The sequence below is a fragment of the Orbicella franksi genome, chromosome 10 (assembly GCF_964199315.1).
Source record: "Orbicella franksi chromosome 10, jaOrbFran1.1, whole genome shotgun sequence".
In the NCBI taxonomy this organism is placed as follows: domain Eukaryota; kingdom Metazoa; phylum Cnidaria; class Anthozoa; order Scleractinia; family Merulinidae; genus Orbicella; species Orbicella franksi.
Window position 1 is genome coordinate 18,433,268 of NC_138154.1, and position 20,902 is coordinate 18,454,169.

The following is a 20,902-nucleotide window of genomic DNA, read 5'->3' on the forward strand; positions in this document are numbered from 1 at the left end:
ATGGCCCCGAAACATTGACAGGAATGGTATATCGAGGCAATTTGAACAAACAGTCAGCAAATGCAAGGACGAATATAGATACAGCTATCTGCATTTTAAAAATGATGGACAGGACAAGTTAAGGTGGTATGATACCGTAAAAAAGACAAAAAGTTCAAAATTCTAACTAAAATTTTTATTGCTAGAAAGGTCCACATTTCGCCTTGTATTAACGCCACAGAAAATGTGATTTACTCGTTTTTGAGACCAGGTCTTTGGTTGCTAGGGGCAACGGGTTTGTTTTTATCTTGTTTAGAGTGAAGAAACAATCCCCGCAATGGTTGTTGATTGTGATTTTGTTGCGTGACAAGGGACTTTCTTTTAGCCCATACATGACAACGATTGCCCTGTGGTGGTTGATGTGCCTGCGAAACACGATAAATTGTCATTGCGAAAATCACAACAATACTAGGAGCGCGGCGTTTTGAGTGTTTTTCTCCTGTTTCTCGTTCTTTTTTCACGTTAACAACCATGCCTTCTAAGCATCGTGCACCAAGGCGTCCTAAAAGGAAGTTTTCGGGAAATAAATTCACGAAACCTTCGAGAGAAAATGCCAACATTGGGACGAAAGAAGCAAACGAAGAAGCACGTGATTCGAATACTCGCCTCGGTTAACATATTAAGAAGTCCGTGTCTTCGAAAAAGCTTCTGCCAAAGTCTGATGCTATGGAATCAAAACCTCGCAAAATGTATTTCATGTGTATTCCATGAGATCGATAAGATGAGGTCACAGTAGAGAGAAGAAATTTTGCACATTAATGAATATGCCACCGCCTCAGCAAGCAAGGCCATATCTAAATGTTAAATCTGTTGCTAAGGATGGTACGTCCAATGTAGCAAAAGAAATCAGGGATACCCAGTATGTTAGTGAAGATGATGTAGTGAATTGTGGCGTTTCATGTGATGGTACCTGGCAGAAGTGAGAGTAGTCTTCACAGAATGGTAGTGTGATCATCATGTCAATTGATACCGGTAAAGTCTTGGATGTGGAACCACTTACTAAAGTTTGAAAACAATGTCAAGTTCACTCCCATTTAGATAAAGACAGTGAGGAGTACCGTACATGGAGGGCAGAACACAATAACTGCAAAGCTAATTATAAGGGCTCTGCCCCAGCATTTGAATCAGAGGGTGCAGATCGCATTTTTAGATGGTCTGTTGCAACTCATAAGCTTCGGTATACTGACCTGTATTCAGATGGTGACAGCAAAAGTTAGAATCTAGTCAAGGATGTTTATTCTGCGGATGGCATTCAAGTTGTCAAGAAAGGATGTAGAAGACATGTACAAAAACGAGTGGGCACAGCCCTCAGGAAACTGAAGAAAGAAATTCCTGGTTTGGGTGGAAAAGGGAAACTCATCGATGCCATGATTAATAAACTTCAGAACTATTATGGCATTGTTATTAACCGCGCGGCCATGGGCCGAGCGCGGTTCATGTTCTACCCTTGGTTTATTTTTTTTTATTTTTTTTTTGTCGGAGACCAGACGCAGATCTCCACTCGGCCAACTTTGAATTACGCAATCTGTAATGTTTACTCGCCAAACCTTGTTTCTTCAGGGTCAACAGAAATCTCAGATTACAAAATCACGCCGAACCTACACGTTACAAAAAAATCTCTTCAAAACCTTGACATCGAAGCGATATATCACTTTAGCGTTAATAGCTACCTCATATCGGCAGTATTAAAATCTATTCGTTGACAATCCAGCTTCATCATATTAAAATTTCAACGAAATCGAACAAAACCAGAACTAAATATTATTAGATTTTTTTTGTAACCTAGCTTCATTGCGTGAGTCGACAAAGGAAGCGACGGTCGCCCATAGCCACCGAAACACATTAACATAACCAGTGAACCTACGTTTCGGTCAAAAAAATCCAGGATTATTGCCTGAAAGCTGAAAATTCAAGAGGAACATCTTTTTCGAACTTTTCTCAAGTTATTTAGACCAAAAAATGACCTCGGCGGACTCCAAAAGAGAACGAAACAAAAAACAGAACGAGACAGTGAGAAGAGCCGATAATTTATTCACCGCGTGGCCTTCGTTACGTTCACGTTAAAAAACCTTACTTCTGGATAATTTGAGCCTTACAAGTCAGCAACTGGTCCCAAATTACTTTCTGTATCCTTACAAATGTCCTGACTTCCATCTCCGAAAGATTTGGCCGCAATTTTTTAGCAAATAAACATTTCGCCGACAGCAATCACCATTACGGTGGCTTGCAACTAATTCGCTAACTTTACAAAACCATCCCGAGGGGGGGATATGACGAAAAGAGCTTAAAAATGATGACCGGAAATAGAGTAATTTTCTCAGCTTCCAGTGTACCAAATTTGCTGGAAATAGGTTCAAAACCGATATTTTTTTTCGTTTTTTTTTTTTTCTTCGGGTCACTCATGCTACTAAAACAGTTAACTTTTAAAAGCGCGGTTGTAAGATCTTAAAGATCTTCTTGTTCGTTCTAATGTTGGCGGCTTGAGTGGAATGAAAAAGGCAATACATGCAAGTTTTTTGCACTGCGCTTCAAGTGAAGGGCGTGATCTTCACACCCACTGCCCGACTGGACCCTCGAGCTGGTGTGGTTATAAGCGAGACAGAAACAGTTTCAAACATGGTCCTGGCTTGCCTGATGCTGTTATTGCAAAATTGAAACCTGTGTATCAAAGATTGAGTGAAGATTCTTTGCTGGAAAAATGCCTTCATGGAAAAACACAAAATCAGAATGAAACAACAAATGGAATCGTGTGGGAGCGCATACCCGAGGAAGTTTTCGTCGGAGCTGACTTGCTGGAATTTGGCTCGTTTGATGCTGTAAGCCACTTCAATATTGGGGCTAGGACTGTTCTGCTGCTTCTAAAAGCACTCAAAATTTTCCCAAGAAAATTACACAGAAGAGGGATGTAGGCGCCTCGACCTGGATCGTATTCGTGGTGCTGAGTACAAAGGGAGCAACGAAAGCTGAGAAGAGGAGAAAGGTCCTAAGGGGACAAAGAAAGAAGAAAGAAGACAAGAACCAACAAGCAGAGGGTGTCACTTATGCCGCTGGAGCATTTTAAGACACTTACCTTGCTCAGAGATTGAACAGAAGGTTCGGAAACCCAAGTACAACTTTTAGATGCATTTTTCCGTCAGACTGCATTTTCATAGAATTCCGAGTAGCTAAACATCTCTAGTTCAAAAACTATTTAAGATAATTTCATGAAAATTTCTGTGGAAAATCTTGAATGGTGCTTTAGTGCAATAAACCTAATGTAAGTACAAAGGTAAATTGACCATTCCATGATAGGCATGCTTCCAGTTCTAGAATGGGCCAATTATATGTTTAGGTGAAAGTTTTTCATTATTTGACATGGTTAAAATCATGTTATATAGAACATAACGTTGCACAGATCTATCTATGCATAACATATCCTGAAATTTCAGAGCCACAGGATTTTCGTTATAGAGTTATTGCTGCAAGTCAGGAGGGAAGGGTAGACTCTATTGCTTTCCGGTATTTATTCGTGACTGACCCATCACTGTCAGTGTAACGTCATATAGCAATGAGTGAGCGCTTCGAGTGGCCTATTCAGATTACGCCATTGAAGAAGGACAACAGAGGTTAAGAAAGACCACACAAAAAAGGCTATTGTCGCTTTTGTTCGCTATCCAAGTGTAGTTGTGTACAGTTTGTTGTTGCTTTTTGTCTGTGTGCATTATCTGTTTTAGTTTTGTGAGCGCGTAATCGTGTATTCTTGTTGAATTTTGTTGCGGGTAAGTGGCGGGACCGCGATCTTGAAAACGGGACGAGAGAAGTCAACGTAAAACGTTCGCTTTTTCTCTTGTAAATGTCTCACCAATAGTCTTGTTAATAGGGGGTTTTATGCGTTGATAATATACGTTTAATCCGCGTGTCTTTCTGTGTCGATTGAACCAGCCATTCCTCTTATCAATCCGTTTGAGTGTTGAGATGTTGTTTATTTCTTGACTTCCATCAAAACTTCCCTGTTATGTGATCGGTTTTTGTCTGTTTGAAGCACCTGAGGCTGAAATTGTGAAAAGAATTTCGTGCGTTGAAAATCTGTACATAAGTACACTGCAATGATATGTTTTTACGTAAATGTATAAAATTACCCCTTTCTCTAAACGGCAAAACCAGCCAACAAACGAAGCACTCTTTACTAGCGATAGCCAAATGTTCAATGATGAGTGGTACATGTAATGTATTTGTGCAAAAGACATGAACTAAATTGCAAAATTTTTCATGATAATTTCTTTCTTTTAGGAAACAAGTAAAACAAAAAGCCATATGTTCGATGCAAATAAAGTATCATATCATACTTTATTGCCTGCAGTCTGGCTCCAAAATCACTTCAACCCCTTCAAAGTCATGGAAGGACAGGTAGTCGGACGTTTTGTCGGCATAGCCCACTTTGTATTCTTTGTCGTCTGACGTGACATCTTGACCTAACCGACTGCATCGAACAGCGACGGAGCTACAGATGTAGACACCAAACAGTTGTAATTGATGCCCCAATACATCCTTCAACGGAAATGTCATAAGCTATAATTAAGAATACTACAAGAATATTTCCAGCCTAAAATCGGCAGAAAAATAGGAATATTCAGCCTAGGCCGGAAAAACAATATTCTGATAAAAAGAAAGAGTGTATCTTTACCCATTCTTGTTCGCATATGCACTCTCTAAGAATTTGAGCCGTTCAAGCACAGCACATGTATGTTCTAGTGACTATAATCCGACAGTTCGACATCGAAATCAATGAAATAATTGCATGTGACCCACAAAATGAGTTTGGAAAGAATGTTTGATAAATGTGGTGGCAATTAGAAAGATTCAAATTCCCTAAATGTTTTTACTTACATGATACATATTTGAAAGTGTACGCCTGTCTAATAAATCTTATCCGTTATAAATATAAATCTATTAGCGTTCTATCACGAATGCCGTTCTCTGATTGGCTACGCTACTCACTATCTATTCTGTGGTAGATAGTGAGTAACGTGGCAGTGTGCGCTTGTTAACAAAATGACGGCCGCTTCTTGACGTTTTAGGTAAAGTTTTGAACGATCAGTAGATTGATACTAAAACAGTTAAATTATTCGCTCTCGATTTCTATGCGTGATAGAAATCTCGAGCTGATAATCTTATTGCTTAATAGAATTATTAATACGGATAGTAGTCGATAATTCGTCGGTTGCTTGCTTTCGGTTAGCGGAATTAGGAATGCCGCAACTTGATAATGCAGGAAGTCCTAGCCGAGTAATGCGGCACTTCCCAGTGGATGTCCTACTATTGGGTAGGAAGACCGTTCTAGCTTAAGAGTAATGCAGGAATACACAACTTATTGACACGATATAGGTTGTTTACCATCAGGCACTTGATGACGGATGGTTGACTTGAGAGATAGAGAGAAGAGAGAGCGTGGAATAAGTAAGAGGAGAGAAGGGTTCCGGGTTTGGATAAAAGGCTCAAAAGAATGGAATACCGTTTAAAAACATATCATTTAAACATTTCTATAGGTAAACGGCCCTGACCAAAGACGTAAAAAAGGGCCATTTTAACAACACCCACGGCATGCAGGTCTAAATACGTCAAATGTGCTTCTAGCCAGATATGTTAAACAGACTTTGAGAGATTTAATTTGTATGTTTAGGAACAGCTTGGGTCAGTGACACTTTGTATCGACTTCGCGTTTGGCGTGCGTCACGCAACCTTTTGAGCAACAACTGTAGTACAACCGTACCAAGCTTTCGAGCAAAAAAGCAAGTCACACCACCTGGTTTAAATTTTGCAGTCTTCAAGGCCACATCTAGAATAGAAGAGTCCGTGTTGAAATCGTTTTAGATCTTCACGAGCAGAAAATTCAACACAGGTATACTAACGATGTCAATCGATCAATCAGTGACGTATGTTTTTCAATCGTTCAGTCATCCATTACATGCGTCAAGCAGTTTTTCCGGTCAAGTTCAGAGAGTGTAGCTGTCAGCCGTTAATTCAAAATAGAAATGACCGGTGTCTCTCCAAAATTGGGACGACGCATCTTTAAAGTGACATAAATGATTTAATTCCAATCCACCACCTTAAAGTTGACAGGTAACTTAAATAAAGCCAAGCGCTGCTTGTTTTGAATTATCTTGTATGTTCTTCGATACGTAGGTCGGTCTACTATAGAATGACGTTGGCTGTCTCTGTCTGACAGGGCCCGTATGCGTCAAAATCGATTACAACAGCAGCATCAGTTAAGGTCGTTTAGAGAAGGCCATTCGTACACTAATAGACTGAATGGCTGAAAGGGAAAAGAAGAAACAAAACTAAGGAGAAAGTAAGACAACTTAGCCTTCCAGATTTCAGATCTCATTATTAGTGAAAACATTATTGTGAATGTCAGTTGATGCAATGTTAACTGTGAACTGTCGCATAAGAGCCACCCGTCAGTAAATGAACGTAATGCCAAATGCCACTACATGTGACATTTGGTTTGTTACTAACCTATCAGTTTTCGTCATTTTATACGTGTATTTTGATATTTAAATTGAACTGTTTGATTCTTATCTCGTCCATGTTTTCATTCTCCTTGTCGCAAGGATCCCTCTCCCGTTCTTTGCTTATGTAAAGCTCTAAATTAATGGATTCTTATTGCCTGCGTCTTCTATGCTTATCTATTCAAAAATCCATACTCCATTTCTTCATGTGCGAAACTTACCTTTTCAGCTAAGAATAACTTGCTGACACAAAAATATCCCTATCTATAATCTAAACAAGGGAATGGTTGTAAAAAGTTCTTTACTGTAATTTTTTTTTTTTTTTTTTTTTTTTTTGGTTAAGTTTTTGGCCTTGTCCGAACACGAAACACAGCAGTTGTTTACTTCGACTTGCTAATTAAGGCATAACGTATGAGCGAAAAACGAAAGATTGTGCATGGTCCTGGACCTTTTAGCATTATTCTTATCATATACCTACCTACCTACCTACCTACCTACCTACCTACATACCTACATACCTACATACATATATGTTATTGGCCGGCTGGGAGGTCCGTATAGGGAAAAACTGTGACCAAGGTCTTGAAAATGCTGTCCGAGGCCGCCTCGGGCAGCATTTTCAAGCCCGAGGTCACAGTTTTTCACTATACGGACCGACCCTAAGCCGGACAATAACATTTTTATCTTTTTTTTCTTGCGGTAAATTGGCTTACAAATGGATTTGTTTACCCAGCTTTGTCATTGAATTGGCTTACGTGCCGTCTAGAGACCGGCTAGAAAACATTGCTAAAAAAATCTAACGAGCGAACGAGAGAGTAACTCAAATACTAGACAAAGAAAGATGTATTAAAGAAAAGATTATTTTATACCGAACTACTTTACGTTAGTTGCATTTAGTTCACCATTTAAGTTCTCTAAAAGTGTTTTTCCGGCGTGAAATTTCGTGCAAAGTTTGAAGTTGTACTACAAAAACAATTTCTGTTAGTCGTTGCGAATCACTCGAAATTAGACTTTTCTATCGTAAATTGAGGGGCAGATAGCCAGGAAATTCGTGAAGTGTATTCAACAGAAATTCTCTCAAATACGGCAACGATCGGAGAGGTAAACTCTACTGAATTTGACTCCTTTTTTACTTAAAACTGTACAGAGAGAGACAGAGGATTACGCGCCATTACAGCGCCGAGCTACAAACAGCCAAACAAACTCTTACTGACTTCAAAAAACTCAATTGAATTTAGTTACGGCGACTTTCCTTGATATTTAAAGGTGAATAGAGACAAACTTGCGTTGATTAATCGTCAATGGAAGTGTAAAAAGGGCGAAAGATGACGATTACTGCTAATTCTTTCACGAAAATAGATCAGCTTGACGGATTCCGCCCGCTGTGGCGGTCCGGATGAGAAAATTCCGCCCGCTCCAGGAACCAATCAGATTGCAGGATTTGTTGAATTCAGCCCGCTCACCGAGCCGAGAAAAAGATAAATCACCTTTATTTCACCTCGGATTTACAAGAGTAACTGTATAGCCAATTTCTCCGAGAGAATAATAAATAAAGGAATAAATAAATAATCTTTGTTTCCTGCTTTAAAGTTTGCCGGGTTTCAAAACCTTCCCCTCTATTAACTAGAAATTAGAAATACTCAGTACTGGGGTGCTAATTGTAAACACTAGAAATAAACAAACCAATGAGGTAACACCCGACTCGTCCACAACAGGCGATGAACAAACGCTCATAAATTGCAAAGGAATAATAATACCCTCTATTCTAATTGCTTCTATGGCAGCTCAATCGCCTCCCTTGATTTTTACCTACTTTTAAAACAATGTTAAAAAGAAATATTTGAATGTGTGCTTAGTCATCAAAGTCAAGGCAAAATTAGTGTGCGGTAATTACAAAGAGACGATCTATATGGCAGTGAATAATGGACGAACCTGGGGTAAATTGCACATGAGTTATTTTACAATCATCTTTGCAGTACAAATCAAGCATAATCTTTAATTGCTTAACATTACCCAATACAGGAAGTCATACTCAGTCCGCGAGAAGACCAACCAGTAATACGGGAAGCTCAAAATATGGTAATATGTGCGTGTACATGACAGGGGAAGCCTGCGATATGGTAATGTGATACACGCACATAACGCAAGTTCTTGTAGCGGAAGTCAAAACAAAAAAATCAAGACGGTAGGAGAAAATTACATCTTTCGTTTTTGTGAGATTTTCTGTATCGTGCCATATGGTTCGTTTTTAGTTACGGTCAAATCTGTTGGTCAACATGGCTTAGTTTGGACCTTATCCTTGGCTCCCTCTTCCTCTTGTTTACGCGGGGTCGTTTGAATGACGTCAGCTGGTTTACGAGATGGGAACTTGATTACTCCGGCCGAATGTGATTGCTATCACAGTTTATGGCAAACGTTCCGTACAGATTTTGTTTGTTAAAGGAGAACCTCACTCCAAAAAGATTGCTTTTTTGTCGTCACCTACTGCAAGTAAACATTCGGCTTTTCCACTCACCGAAGTTTCAGCCTCTAAAGTGTCTGCCATGCTGAAGAAATTCGTCTCGTAAGAAGCCGAAAATTCGACTTAGGCTAAACTTAGTGCGAGGTTTTTATTAGCGTTGACAAGAAATATACGTTTTTTGGATGACCTCCTACTTTCATTGAAATACATTTATACGCTAGTCTGTGTAAAGACACCTGCCATGTTTGCGTCAAATGAGTCCACCGTATGAATGAAGTTACGATGTTTTCACAATGCGTAAGAGCAGCCCACGAAAAATAATTATAACGTTGACGCTGACATCCCCCGGAAGAGCGAATGGCGTCTAGTAGCAGGAAGAACTGCTTCCGGAAGCGCATATAAGGAGGATGTCCAGAACAAAGCATACATAGAGTTCATTTGCTCAAGCCATTAGGAGAGCGCAAGAATTGCTGTTGCTGTCTCGCCCTAATATCGTTGAAAGATCCAGCCACAAGGGTAAGAGTCAACGTTGTATTTCTCATTAACATTTAACTACGAGGTACTATCTAAAGTAGCTAATAGAGTAACAATAATCACGAGCACTAATCCTGGTGAAAAGAGCTTATATTTTACCGAGATGTTGAAAGGCCCGCGTCACGCTATAACGCGCGGATACCGCTCTGATGTTCACTGGAAAGTCCACTGGAAAGTCCACTGGAAAGTCCACTGGAAGCTTTTAAACCAATACAAATCGTACGTTGTACAGTTTATTGTCGAGCCTTTAAGCCTTTGTAGGGAACGAGCCGTTTCATGTACCTTCCCTGGAGCATTTCAAATTAATTTCTCTATCATACGAACGTCACACAAAACTGCAAAATGTGCTGTGAAATCCTCCAAAATTTGGAAATAATTTTCTTGAAAACTCTTGGAATTAACAGCTGGAAAATTCAATAAGCATTTTAATTTCCATCTGCCTCTGCGCTTCCAATTCATGAAAGAATTATACTTGAAAATTGCATCCCGAAACATAACATGTTAATTTGAATGTTTTTGTTCCTAACGAATACGCTAATAGATTGAAAAGAATTACAAGGCATTGTTTGGGGACGGTTAGCGTTAGCCACGAAATTAATTAGAATAAGAAAATAACACCTTTATATCCCAGGAATTTCCATCGCAACTTTTTTTTTTCTTTTTTTTCCGTAAGCGACAACCTCTAGATACCACCAAATATGTGAATCCCAGCATGAATTGTTACTCAAATTCAACGTTGGTTACATTGAATTAATTTTTTTACCAGTTACGAAACATGAAGCGGGTGACCAGCGTCGGATCAGCTGAAAAAGTTGAACTCAATACGTGCACGCCTGTGGAAGATGCCAAGCCCATGACTGGAGAGGACTGTGTTGATTTTTGTTCATTCGAACACAAATTCATTGGAGAACAAATCGAGTTGAGACAAGCCGAGCTAAGACATCTCGAGCTTCCAAATGGTGTGGAGATGTCATTCGGGCAAATCATAGCACTTGCAGGAGATTTTTATGGTATACCAGAGCATCCAATTATCGATCCTTCTAAAGGAATAAACCAGGCTGATTCTGATCGTCAGCAGCGCTTCCTTGCTGCATACAACTCTCTGGCTCGTGCACCAAAGGACAAATTACAAAAAGAGTTGAACAAGCTGATCACGGCATTAGACAAAGAAAGCCAAACAGGTGCAAGCATCGGCAACAAAGAATGGGACCAAATCACCGGTGGGATGTGGCTAGGTGGCCTGCCGATTAAACATGGACGGATGTTGAAATTAGCTCAGAATAATTACGACCATTTCCTTCCTCACGCTAAAGACGCGTATCTTGCGGGTCATCTGTTAGCTCTGAACAAAGCGAGAGAAGCGAGTGAATATGCAGGGAATGAGAGTAAGAGATTCCTTCATGAAGCATTATCGTTGGAAGGGTTTGCTTGTCATTTTCTTACTGACAGCTTCTCCAGTGGACACATCAGGTAAATGACATGTTACATATTTTCTTATACTTCTAAGTGTAATTAAAATATCTGTTGATTTAGAAATTTGTCGAATAGAAAATAATCAATCCATACATCGTCGTCCAATTATTTTTAATATCAAAACGCAAACGTTCCTCCAAGTATCATTTCTTCTGTATTTCCCGTATTTTAAAAACCTTTTTTTTTCCACAACAACATTTTTTCCGGAATAAATGGACTCTACATTTAGTAACAAAGCTCCTTCATATCTTCTTATTACAGGACGCCAAGAGTTCAGTTGAGAAAGGAAACCACTCCAGCCAATGTTGGCGACTTACTTAGTAAGCGCATGCACGATGAAGATGGGGAATCTGCCCTGTGCGTAACAAACGTAAGAGGAGATAAGTGGACATCATATGGAGATGGAATGCTTCTACGTGAAAAGAGCAAGGACAATTTAAAGCTTGTAACCGAGGCTGTGCGGCTATCAGTTGATCAGGTGTACGAAGCTTACCGGAACCCCACAAAAACTCTTGAAACAACTGTGGTGACCGATCTGATTCCATTTGTTGATCAGGAAGAGAAGAACAGCCATCCATTGTTCCAAGTCAAAGACGAGAAACTCTGTAGAAGGTCAAACGTTAATGATCTACACGACCATAGAACAGTGACTAGTTGGTGGGGAATTACCACACTTTTTCAAACTGGAATTGTTAAGAAAAACTTAAGCAGTAGTTTATCATAACAAAGTGCCGAATTTATCAAGTAGAATGACTTGTGCACGGTATTTACTGGAGTAGAGGACTAAACAATATGTTTAGTTTTATGAATAGTTCAGCATTTATCTATTAAATTTTTCCACTGTTCTTTCTCTTTGTTTGTTTCTAATCAAAAGCAAAATAAAACGAGCGACTGTAACAACATTTTAGAAATCAAAATTTACTCAGATGGTAGGGATTTGTAGAGAAACTTCAGTTGAAGCTTACCAAGTAATAAAGTGTTTTCGTGTATCGTCCCGTTTGTTTTGTGTTTACTTTACTGTACGCCCGGCTTGTATTTGTTATTTTTCTATTTACACAATCCCTAGACACGTTGCACATATTTCCCACAAGATATTTCTAATCCAAACCAGCATGCACCAGTAGATCCAGCTTCCTACACACGATCACCTGGATTGTCGCGTCACGAATAAAACGGATGCAGTTAAACGAGTCTGTTAAACAAGTAATGAAACAAAATCAAAATCTAATTACCTCGGTTCGGTCGTTCAAGTCGCCGATGTTAAGGCTATCTAACGAAGTTTTCATTTATGCAGGCGTGGAGTTAAGTGGGTCGCAGCGCTAACAAACGCGTACGGAGAAGTGAGGAGAGAAGAAGAAGGCTTCCCACGCCGCATTTCTCGCCCACTTCCTGTCCGCCATGTTTTGCGCTGCTCCCCAACAAGCTGAACATCTGGAAAAAACTGACATGGCGCAGCGTGTTTTGTCCACGTTTGTCCACTGGATAGTGAATTATCGACCGGGTAGCGTTATTCGTGTTTTGAACAACTGTGGCCTGATACAACTCGGCTTTTGCTTTCTGAGAATATCGGCTCTGTCTCACAAGGACTGGGGAAAATCGATTTCACCAATTTGATTGGCTGAAATCGATATTGATCAAGACCACGGTCTAGATTCCCATCTAGACAGGCATCAAGACCGGTTACATTTTTGGGGTGAAAAAGTTGCAAACTAAAATACAAAAATATTGGCTACTTTGTTCTAAAAAAAATTTATTTATAGAAGTGTCAAAAAGCCTGATGAAAAAAAAAAGGGTAAAGAGCACGAGCAAACTTTGGCAGACTTAAGTTCAGCTCATCGCCGCTCGCAAGAAAAATGCAAGCTACATTCAATTTTTCTTGTTTGCCTTGTTACTGGGAATTCTTTTACTTACATGATACATAATTGAAAAGTGTACGCCTGGCTTCTAAAGCGTCTCCGCTCGTAGAATTAATACGGATAGGGTAGCCGATAATTCGTCGCTTGCTAGCTTTCAGTTAGCGGAATGAGGAATGGCGTAACTTGATAATGCAGGAAGTCCTAGCTAAATAATGCCGGACTCAAATAATGCAGCACTTCCCAGCTCAATGAGATCGACTGGCCAATTTATTGACGCAATATGGGTGTTTTTTCATCAGGCACTTGACGACAGATGGTTGACTTAAGAGACGGAGGCGTGGAATAAGTAAAGAGACGGGTACCGGGTTTTGGATAAAACGCTCAATAGAATGGAATACCGTTTCTATAGGTAAACGGCCTTGACCAAAGACGTAAAAAAGGGCCATTTTAACGACACCCGCGGCATCCGAGTTTAAATGCGTCAAATTTGCTTACTAGCCAGACTTTGTGAAGTTTAATTTAATGTTTAGGAACAGCTTGGGTCAGTGGCACTTAGTATCGACTTGCCGTTTGGCGCGCGTCACACAACCTTTTGAGCAACTGTAGTACAACCGTACCATGTTTTCGAGCAAAAAAGCAGGTCAAACCACCTGGTTTAAATTTTTGCAGTCTTCAAGAATAGAAGAGTTCATGCTGAGATCGTTTTAGATCTTCTTGACGTATGTTTTTCAATCGCTCAGTCATCCATTATATGCGTCAAGCAGTTTGTCCGGCCAAAGTCAAAACAGTGTAGCTGTCAGCCCTTAATTTGCAAAGTAGAAATGACCGGTGTCTCTCCAAAAATCAGGACGTTGCATCTTTAACGCGGCATAACTGGTTTAATTCCAATCCACTACCGTCAGAGTCGCTAGGTAACTTGTACAATTTCGTATGGTCTTATCCTTCGATGCGTACTAGGCTTGTTTACTATAGAATGACTTAGGCTGGCTCCATCTCACAGAGACCGCATTCATCAAAATAGATTCCAAAAGCTGATATCAGTTTAGGGTCGTTTAGAGCAGGCTATTCTTACGCTAATAATCAAATGTTTCTTTTAAGTTTACCGGGTTTCATGACTATTCCCCTCAATTAACTAGTGGTGGTTTGGGTATTAGATCTAGAAATACTTACTACTAGAGTGCTAATTGTGAACACTGGAAATAAACAAACCAACGAGATGACAAGCGACTCGTTCAGAACAGGCGATGAACAATTGTGATACATTGCAAAAGAATAATACCCTCTATTATTGCTTCTATGGTTGCCCAATGCTTCTCCCTCGTTTTTTTGCTTACTTAACAGTATTAAGTATGTCGGTAGGCCATCAAAGTCAAGGCAAACATATTGTGCGTCAATTACAAAGAGACATCCTATATGACCGTTACTTTATTGCATCTATTTTGCAATCACCTTTGTAGTAAAAATCAAGCAAAAACTTTGCTTGCTTAACTTTACCCAACAGTCAGGGCGCCAGAAGACCAACCAGTTATACGGGAAGCCTAAAACATGGTAATATGTCTGTGTGCATAGGACAGGCTAGGAAGCCTACAATATGGTAATATATACACCTACTACGCAAGTTTTTGTCGCGAAAGTCAAACAAAAAGTCACGACAGAAGGAGAAAATTGCATCTTTCGTTTTTGTAATGTTTTCTATGACCTACCGTATAGTTCTGTTTTAGCTATCAAAATGACTTAGTTTTCTCCGTGTCCATGGCTTCCACTTGTACTTCTTTGCGATGGCCCCTTTGAGTGATGATGTTGATGTTGATATTACCTTAATTCTGTGGCTTTCAATTGCCACACATATGAAGTACTGAACTGAGGATGGCGAGAGTGGTTTTTCCTAGAATCGGGTGTTTGCATTCCAGCAGTTACATTGATTAAGGATGAAATTATATTCAGGACAAGTTAATGAAAGCTAAAGACGTTTTTGGCTACGTTAAACAGATAATGCCTACATTTTTAGGCTACTGACCTCCAAGAATGCACGAAATCACCCAAGGGAGGTGGGTTTCATTCTGGGAAGGATTGTGGACTCCTACCCAGAGCAGCAGCTGGTAATCAAGTCCAGTCAAACCAGTTCCCTTTGTCCTTTAAATCTAAGACAAGAATTTGACTGGCATTCAGTTGACTGTGACCAAGGCCAACAAAAGGGTGTTCATATGCGGAGTATGAGAAGACCGGCCAACAAAGAAATCATTTCTTGATGCGTTTTCTGGTCATTTTATTGATGACAGCATCTACTAAGTATGGGAGAGCACCTACAAAGTATGTGCGGAAAGTTCCAAATAAGATAATAAAGGAAGTCAGTCTTCGTTCTACAAAGTTCGCTGGTCTCATTAGTCTTCCTCTTGCTTAAGTCTGGCTGTGTTTCCAGACTAGGGTAAAAAAACCCGTTTTACGAACGTCAAACGCAACCTTGTCAAAGGCTTCTCAGTGGCTCTTAATTGCTCCGGATATCACAGCGACAAAATCTTTCAAGTATGCAGGAAGTCCCAAATAAGGTAACACAGCAGCTGAATGCAGATAGCGCATATGAGACGGGACAAACCCACATGTAGCTGTTGCCCAAGAACTTCCTGTCGAGGAAGTCGAAAGAAGTAGACGCAAATAAGATTCTTTCGGGACCCTAAACTTTTCTATCTTATAGTTCTTTCTTGCTTCAACCAAAAATCACAAGAAAATGAAACAATTTGAATATCCATTGAGGGTTTGTTGATGAAATTGTGACACTGTTTTGCACAAAATCAGTCAGGTGTGTCGATGTCATTGCGAACCACATTGTCATGCAAAAAAAAAAAACACAAGAGGTAAAAACATTGCGAAATCACTGTTTCTCGTCCTTTCTCGGAAGACCATGGAGGTCATAGCAAGGAAAAATTCCCACGGAAGTATTTCATGTATTTAAACGGTCACTTAACTTAAAACATACTCATTATATGGTTATTTGCCGCGGCCATTTGCGAGAGCACAAGATTTGCTGTTGCTGTGTATAGCGGTCTGTGAGAAGATTCAGGCACAAAGGTATAAAGACCGAATGTTGGATTGCTCAGGCTTGGGTTCTCCTGTCCATTAGTTTTTATTAGGCTGAGCTAGCTAAGCAGTATTACTACACAGATTACTCAGTACCGTAACTGAATTTCGAAAGCAGCGCCTCCCGTTACTTTGGAATTTAGCATGCAAAAAGGGTCGCAACTTTCGGGTAGCCGTTACTTTCGGATGGTTAAAAAACGTTTCTACGGTAATCCATAGCAGTTTCAGACAAAGCGGACGCCTAACATGTTGAACATGAAATAACAGTTCCGTTTATGAATGTTACTAACTACCCACATAAACAAAACAGAATGTAAACCAAAAAAGGCCTCAAATGTTCGTACATTTGAGGCGCTAATCACGCGTGAAATTATACGCAGTAGGGATTGGTTAAAGTAAACTTCGAAGTAACACAGTCTCTTAACGAAAAGAACAAGATATCATGTCATTTATACACACTTGATGCGCTTCAAAATAGTTCTGAATTTATAGGATGAAAAAATTTCCGAGGACAGCCAAAATTAGACGAAGCCGTAGGTCGTGTCCAATTTGTTTTTTTTTTTTTTCTAGAATTTTTTGAATCAAGTTATTTCCAAATTAGACCACGGTGTAGTTGTATTACTTGTTAATTATGTTGCGCGTGGAACTGTCCAAATTAGTCGTTAAGAATTAATTTCAACAGTTTGCACATTTAACAAATAATAGTGCGCGCGCTTGCAAGAGATTTTGGACTAGCATTATGATTACTAATGAAATTATATTACATCAGGGTATACAACGTAGGACAACGTGCTTTACTGTTTTGGCTCGTATTTCCAAAAATGTCTCAAGCAGCGAGTGTTTTCAAACGCCCGCCGAATAAATAACATCTTAATACATTTTACAAATTGGTTTCTTTCTTACTTGTGTTAAATAAAGATGTATCTTTTTAATGCAGATGCAAAGCATGCAGGATATAAAGCCAGTTGAGTTAGCAGTTAGCATGACTGGAGAGGACTGTATTGATTTTTCTTCATTCGAACACAAATTCATTGGAGAACAAATCGAGTTGAACCAAGACATCTCGAGCTTCCAAATGGTGTGGAGATGTCATTCGGGCAAATCATAGCACTCGCAGGAGATTTTTATGGTATACCAGAGCATCCAATTATCAATCCTTCTAAAGGAATAAACCAAGCTGATTCTGATCGTCAGCAGCGCTTCCTTGCTACATACAACTCTCTGGCTCGTGCACCAAAGGACAAATTACAAAAAGAGTTGAACAAGCTGATCACGGCATTAGACAAAGAAAGCCAATCAGGTACAAGCAGCGGCAACAAAGAATGGGACCAAATCACCGGTGGGATGTGGCTAGGTGGCCTGCCGATTAAACATGGACGGATGTTGAAATTAGCTCAGAATAATTACGACCATTTCCTTCCTCACGCTAAAGACGCGTATCTTGCGGGTCATCTGTTAGCTCTGAACAAAGCGAGAGAAGCGAGTGAATATGCAGGGAATGAGAGTAAGAGATTCCTTCATGAAGCATTATCGCTGGAAGGGTTTGCTTGTCATTTTCTTACTGACAGCTTCTCTAGTGGACACATCAGGTAAATGATATGTTACATATTTTCTTATACTTCTAATTGTAATTAAGATATCTGTTGATTTAGAAATTTGTCGAATAGAACATAATTAATTCATACATCGGCGTCCAATTATTTTTAATATCAAAACGCAAACGTTCCTCCAATTATCATTTCCTCTGTATTTCCCGTATTAAACCTTTTTTCTACAACAACATTTTTCCACGAATATATGGACTCTACATTTAGTAACAAAGCTCCTTCATGTCTTGTTATTACAGGACGCCAAGAGTTCAGTTGAGAAAGGAAACCACTCCAGCCAATGTTGGCCACTTACTTAGTAAGCGCATGCACGATGAAGATAGGGAATTTGGCCTTTCGCGTAACAAACGTAAGAGCAGATAAGTGGACATCATATGGAGATGGAATGTTTCTACATGAAAAGAGCAAGGACAATTTAAAGCTTGTAACCGAGGCTGTGCGGCTATCAGTTGATCAGGTGTACAAAGCTTACGGGAACCCCACAAAAACTCTTGAAACAACTGTGGTGACCGATCTGATTCCATTTGTTGACCAGGAAGAGAAAAACACACATCCGTTGTTCCAAGTCAAAGACGATAAACTCTGTAGAAGGTCAAATGTCAATGATCTACACGACCATAGAACAGTGACTAGTTGGTGGGGAACGAAGACCCTTTTTCAAACTGTACTTGTTCATAGCAAAAGTAGTTTATAACAACACGTACAGTACTTTATAATAACAAAGTGCTGATATTATCAAGTAGAATAACTGGAGCATGCACGGTATTTACTGGAGTTAACAATATATTTAGTTTTTTAGTTTTATAAATGGTTCTGCTGTATTTATTCATTGAACTTTTCCTCCATTGTTCTTTTTATTTCCGATCAAATCCAAGTAAAACGATTGACCGTAACAACATTTTAAAAATGAAAATTTACTAAGATGCTAACGATTTGTAGAGAACCTTTAGTTGAAGCCTTCTAAATAATAAAGGGATTTTAGTGTACATTTCGGGTTTGATCTGTGTTTACTTTTCTGTAAATTAAGGCTGTAATATTGTTGTCTATTTCTACTTATGCAATCCCTAGATACATTTCACATATTGCCAACTCGATATTTGTATTCCACACCAGCATGCATCAGTAGAAACAGCTTCCTACACGCGATTGATCGTCTGGATCGTTGCGTCATGTTTTATATTGCCATTGTTATGTTGTCATTGTTTTACCGTTATATTGTTATATTGTCAGGACCGTAGCAGTATGAGGCAAACCGAGGCACTTAGCCCACTTTTTTTTGGTTGTTGTTGTTGTTATTTGGAAGGGGGAAAGTAAAACACTACTGGCAAATAAATAAACACCCCAAATACCTAGGAAGTGAATTGAACCATAGACCTTACCTCAGTCAGAATTTTGTTTTATGACTGAGGCTGTATGGGCTGTTTGGGCGTCTTTCATGTTGATGTGAATTACTTTCCCTTCGCAATTTTAAGCTCTTTTAGCTCTACATCCATTAAGGCGATAAACTTCAAATTTGGTGACTTTTAGTAAAGTCTACCTGGGAACAATTTCGATGACATGTTAACAGTTAACAAGCTTGACATTTCTTTGGTACCCGAATTTGACTGGTATGTTTTTGTAATTTTGTAACTTTGAATTTCCTTAGAAAACAAAATTGTCATCTTTCTTGAAGCCACTTTTACTTTTAAGAGATTTTTAGCTTTCTTGATCCGTTTTGATTATTTCAGAGTCAGTGTTGGGGTTTTCTATAGCTGCGTAGAAAACTGGTTTTCTCTTTATAGCTTTTAAACATCATAAATCTGGCCAAGCTGACAGCTGTTTGTAAATAATGGCGTGAGTTCAACGACATGTGACGTTATAGTGCCTTGTTAGAGACCTCAAAGGCGATATTTTTGGACACGCTCCATGTATATGAGGAATACAATGGATGCAGTTGAAGGAGTCTGTTCTGAACAAATAATAAAACAAAATTAAATTACCTCGCCGTCGGTTGATCAAGTGGCCGATAACGTTAGGGACGGACCATTAGAAAAGTGATGGGGGATGGGAAAAATATTCATGCAAGGGAGGGCGACTGAAAAAGAAAATCGTGCTAAGAAAAAATGAAGAAAAAAGTTTCTGCAGAATGAATTGCACTGTCAGGCTTACAAACTGTACTCGCCTGAATGGCAACTTGGCAGCCACTTTATACTGCAGTTTTAATTTCTTTGTCCTGGTGCAATCCCCATCGACCTGGTTTTCTCTACAATTAGGAAAGCGGACATTTTTCCCTTTCAAGGCTAATATATTTTGCGCCCAGCAACCTCATCATGGACTCTAGTAGCCAAACATGCTTGCAGAAAAACCCTCATGGATAACCATGGCTTAAAAGTGATAAAAAAACATGTTCTTTAAATAGCCATCCTGCTTGATTTGTTGGCAATTAAGCAAGCACATACCGTGTTTTGACAGCCTCGACATGTAGGAGGTGATAAATGACGATTGTGGGCACAGATGTGCACATCCATGGCGAACCGTAACACTTTCCCTAAGATGGCCGTTAAGATCAACGTCGGACAAACGTCGAAATCAAAGACAATCATGCAGGTTTTTTATAACACAACTGATGCATTTCGTATGGGCAGTTTCAATCCAGTTTAGGTTTTTCACAAAGTAAACGACGCCTTATAATTCAACTCCAATCGGTACATTAAATTAATCAGCTGAAAATCGTGGAAAACGTACCAAAAATGCTTCTATTTTTTTCCGTTCGCGAACCGTGCAAAAGACCCCCCTGTACGACCCTCTTAAATGTGTCAGATGTTTGGTTATGTTTACCCCCGGAATATAATTTTCACTAAAGCAAAACGATTGTGTGAAAGACATAAAAAAAGAACATTTGTTTGAAGCCTGTTCCAGGCAATCAGATTGTGGCGAGTGTCAAGATTAAGATTGCGGCAGTAGAATATTGCCTCCCCTACCCAAAAAAAAATTCGTCTAGGGGACTCGACCTCCCAAAACAAAAAAACCTGCAGAGGCAGTGGACGTGGGAAATAATTCCTGCAAGTTGAAAAAGTCCTCCCCACCCCATCACTTTTCTACTCGTCCGTCCCTTAATACTATCTAAAGGAAAACCTTTTCCATTCAAGCGTGTAGTTAAATAAGTCACAGCGCTAACAAACGATAACAAAAGCTAACAAAGCCTTCCCGCGCCGAATGTCTCCCCTTTTTTTTGTGCGCATTGATTTGCGCTGCGCCCCAACTAACGGAACACCTGGAAGTGGCTATGTGCCGGATAAATTGCTCTCAAGAAAATATCGCAGCATGTTTTGTCCACATTTATCCACCGGATAGGGTTATTCGTCTTTTGGTTTCTGCTTTCTGAGAATA

At 39.6% G+C, this 20,902-nt stretch overlaps 1 protein-coding gene and 2 pseudogenes across 1 annotated transcript; all 3 read left to right on the top strand.

Annotated features, from left to right (window-relative positions):
• Positions 1-734: 734 nt before the first annotated feature.
• Positions 735-3,171, top strand: LOC145501713 (uncharacterized; annotated as a pseudogene).
• A 7,030-nt stretch (positions 3,172-10,201) lies between these two features.
• Positions 10,202-11,719, top strand: LOC145501714 (uncharacterized). The gene is made up of 2 exons (XM_081481125.1): positions 10,202-10,992; positions 11,257-11,719. The coding sequence occupies exons 1-2, from the start codon at positions 10,298-10,300 to the stop codon at positions 11,717-11,719; spliced, it is 1,158 nt and encodes a 385-aa protein (XP_081337251.1). The 5' UTR covers positions 10,202-10,297.
• A 5,153-nt stretch (positions 11,720-16,872) lies between these two features.
• LOC145501715 (uncharacterized) lies at positions 16,873-18,227 on the top strand (annotated as a pseudogene).
• Positions 18,228-20,902: the final 2,675 nt, after the last annotated feature.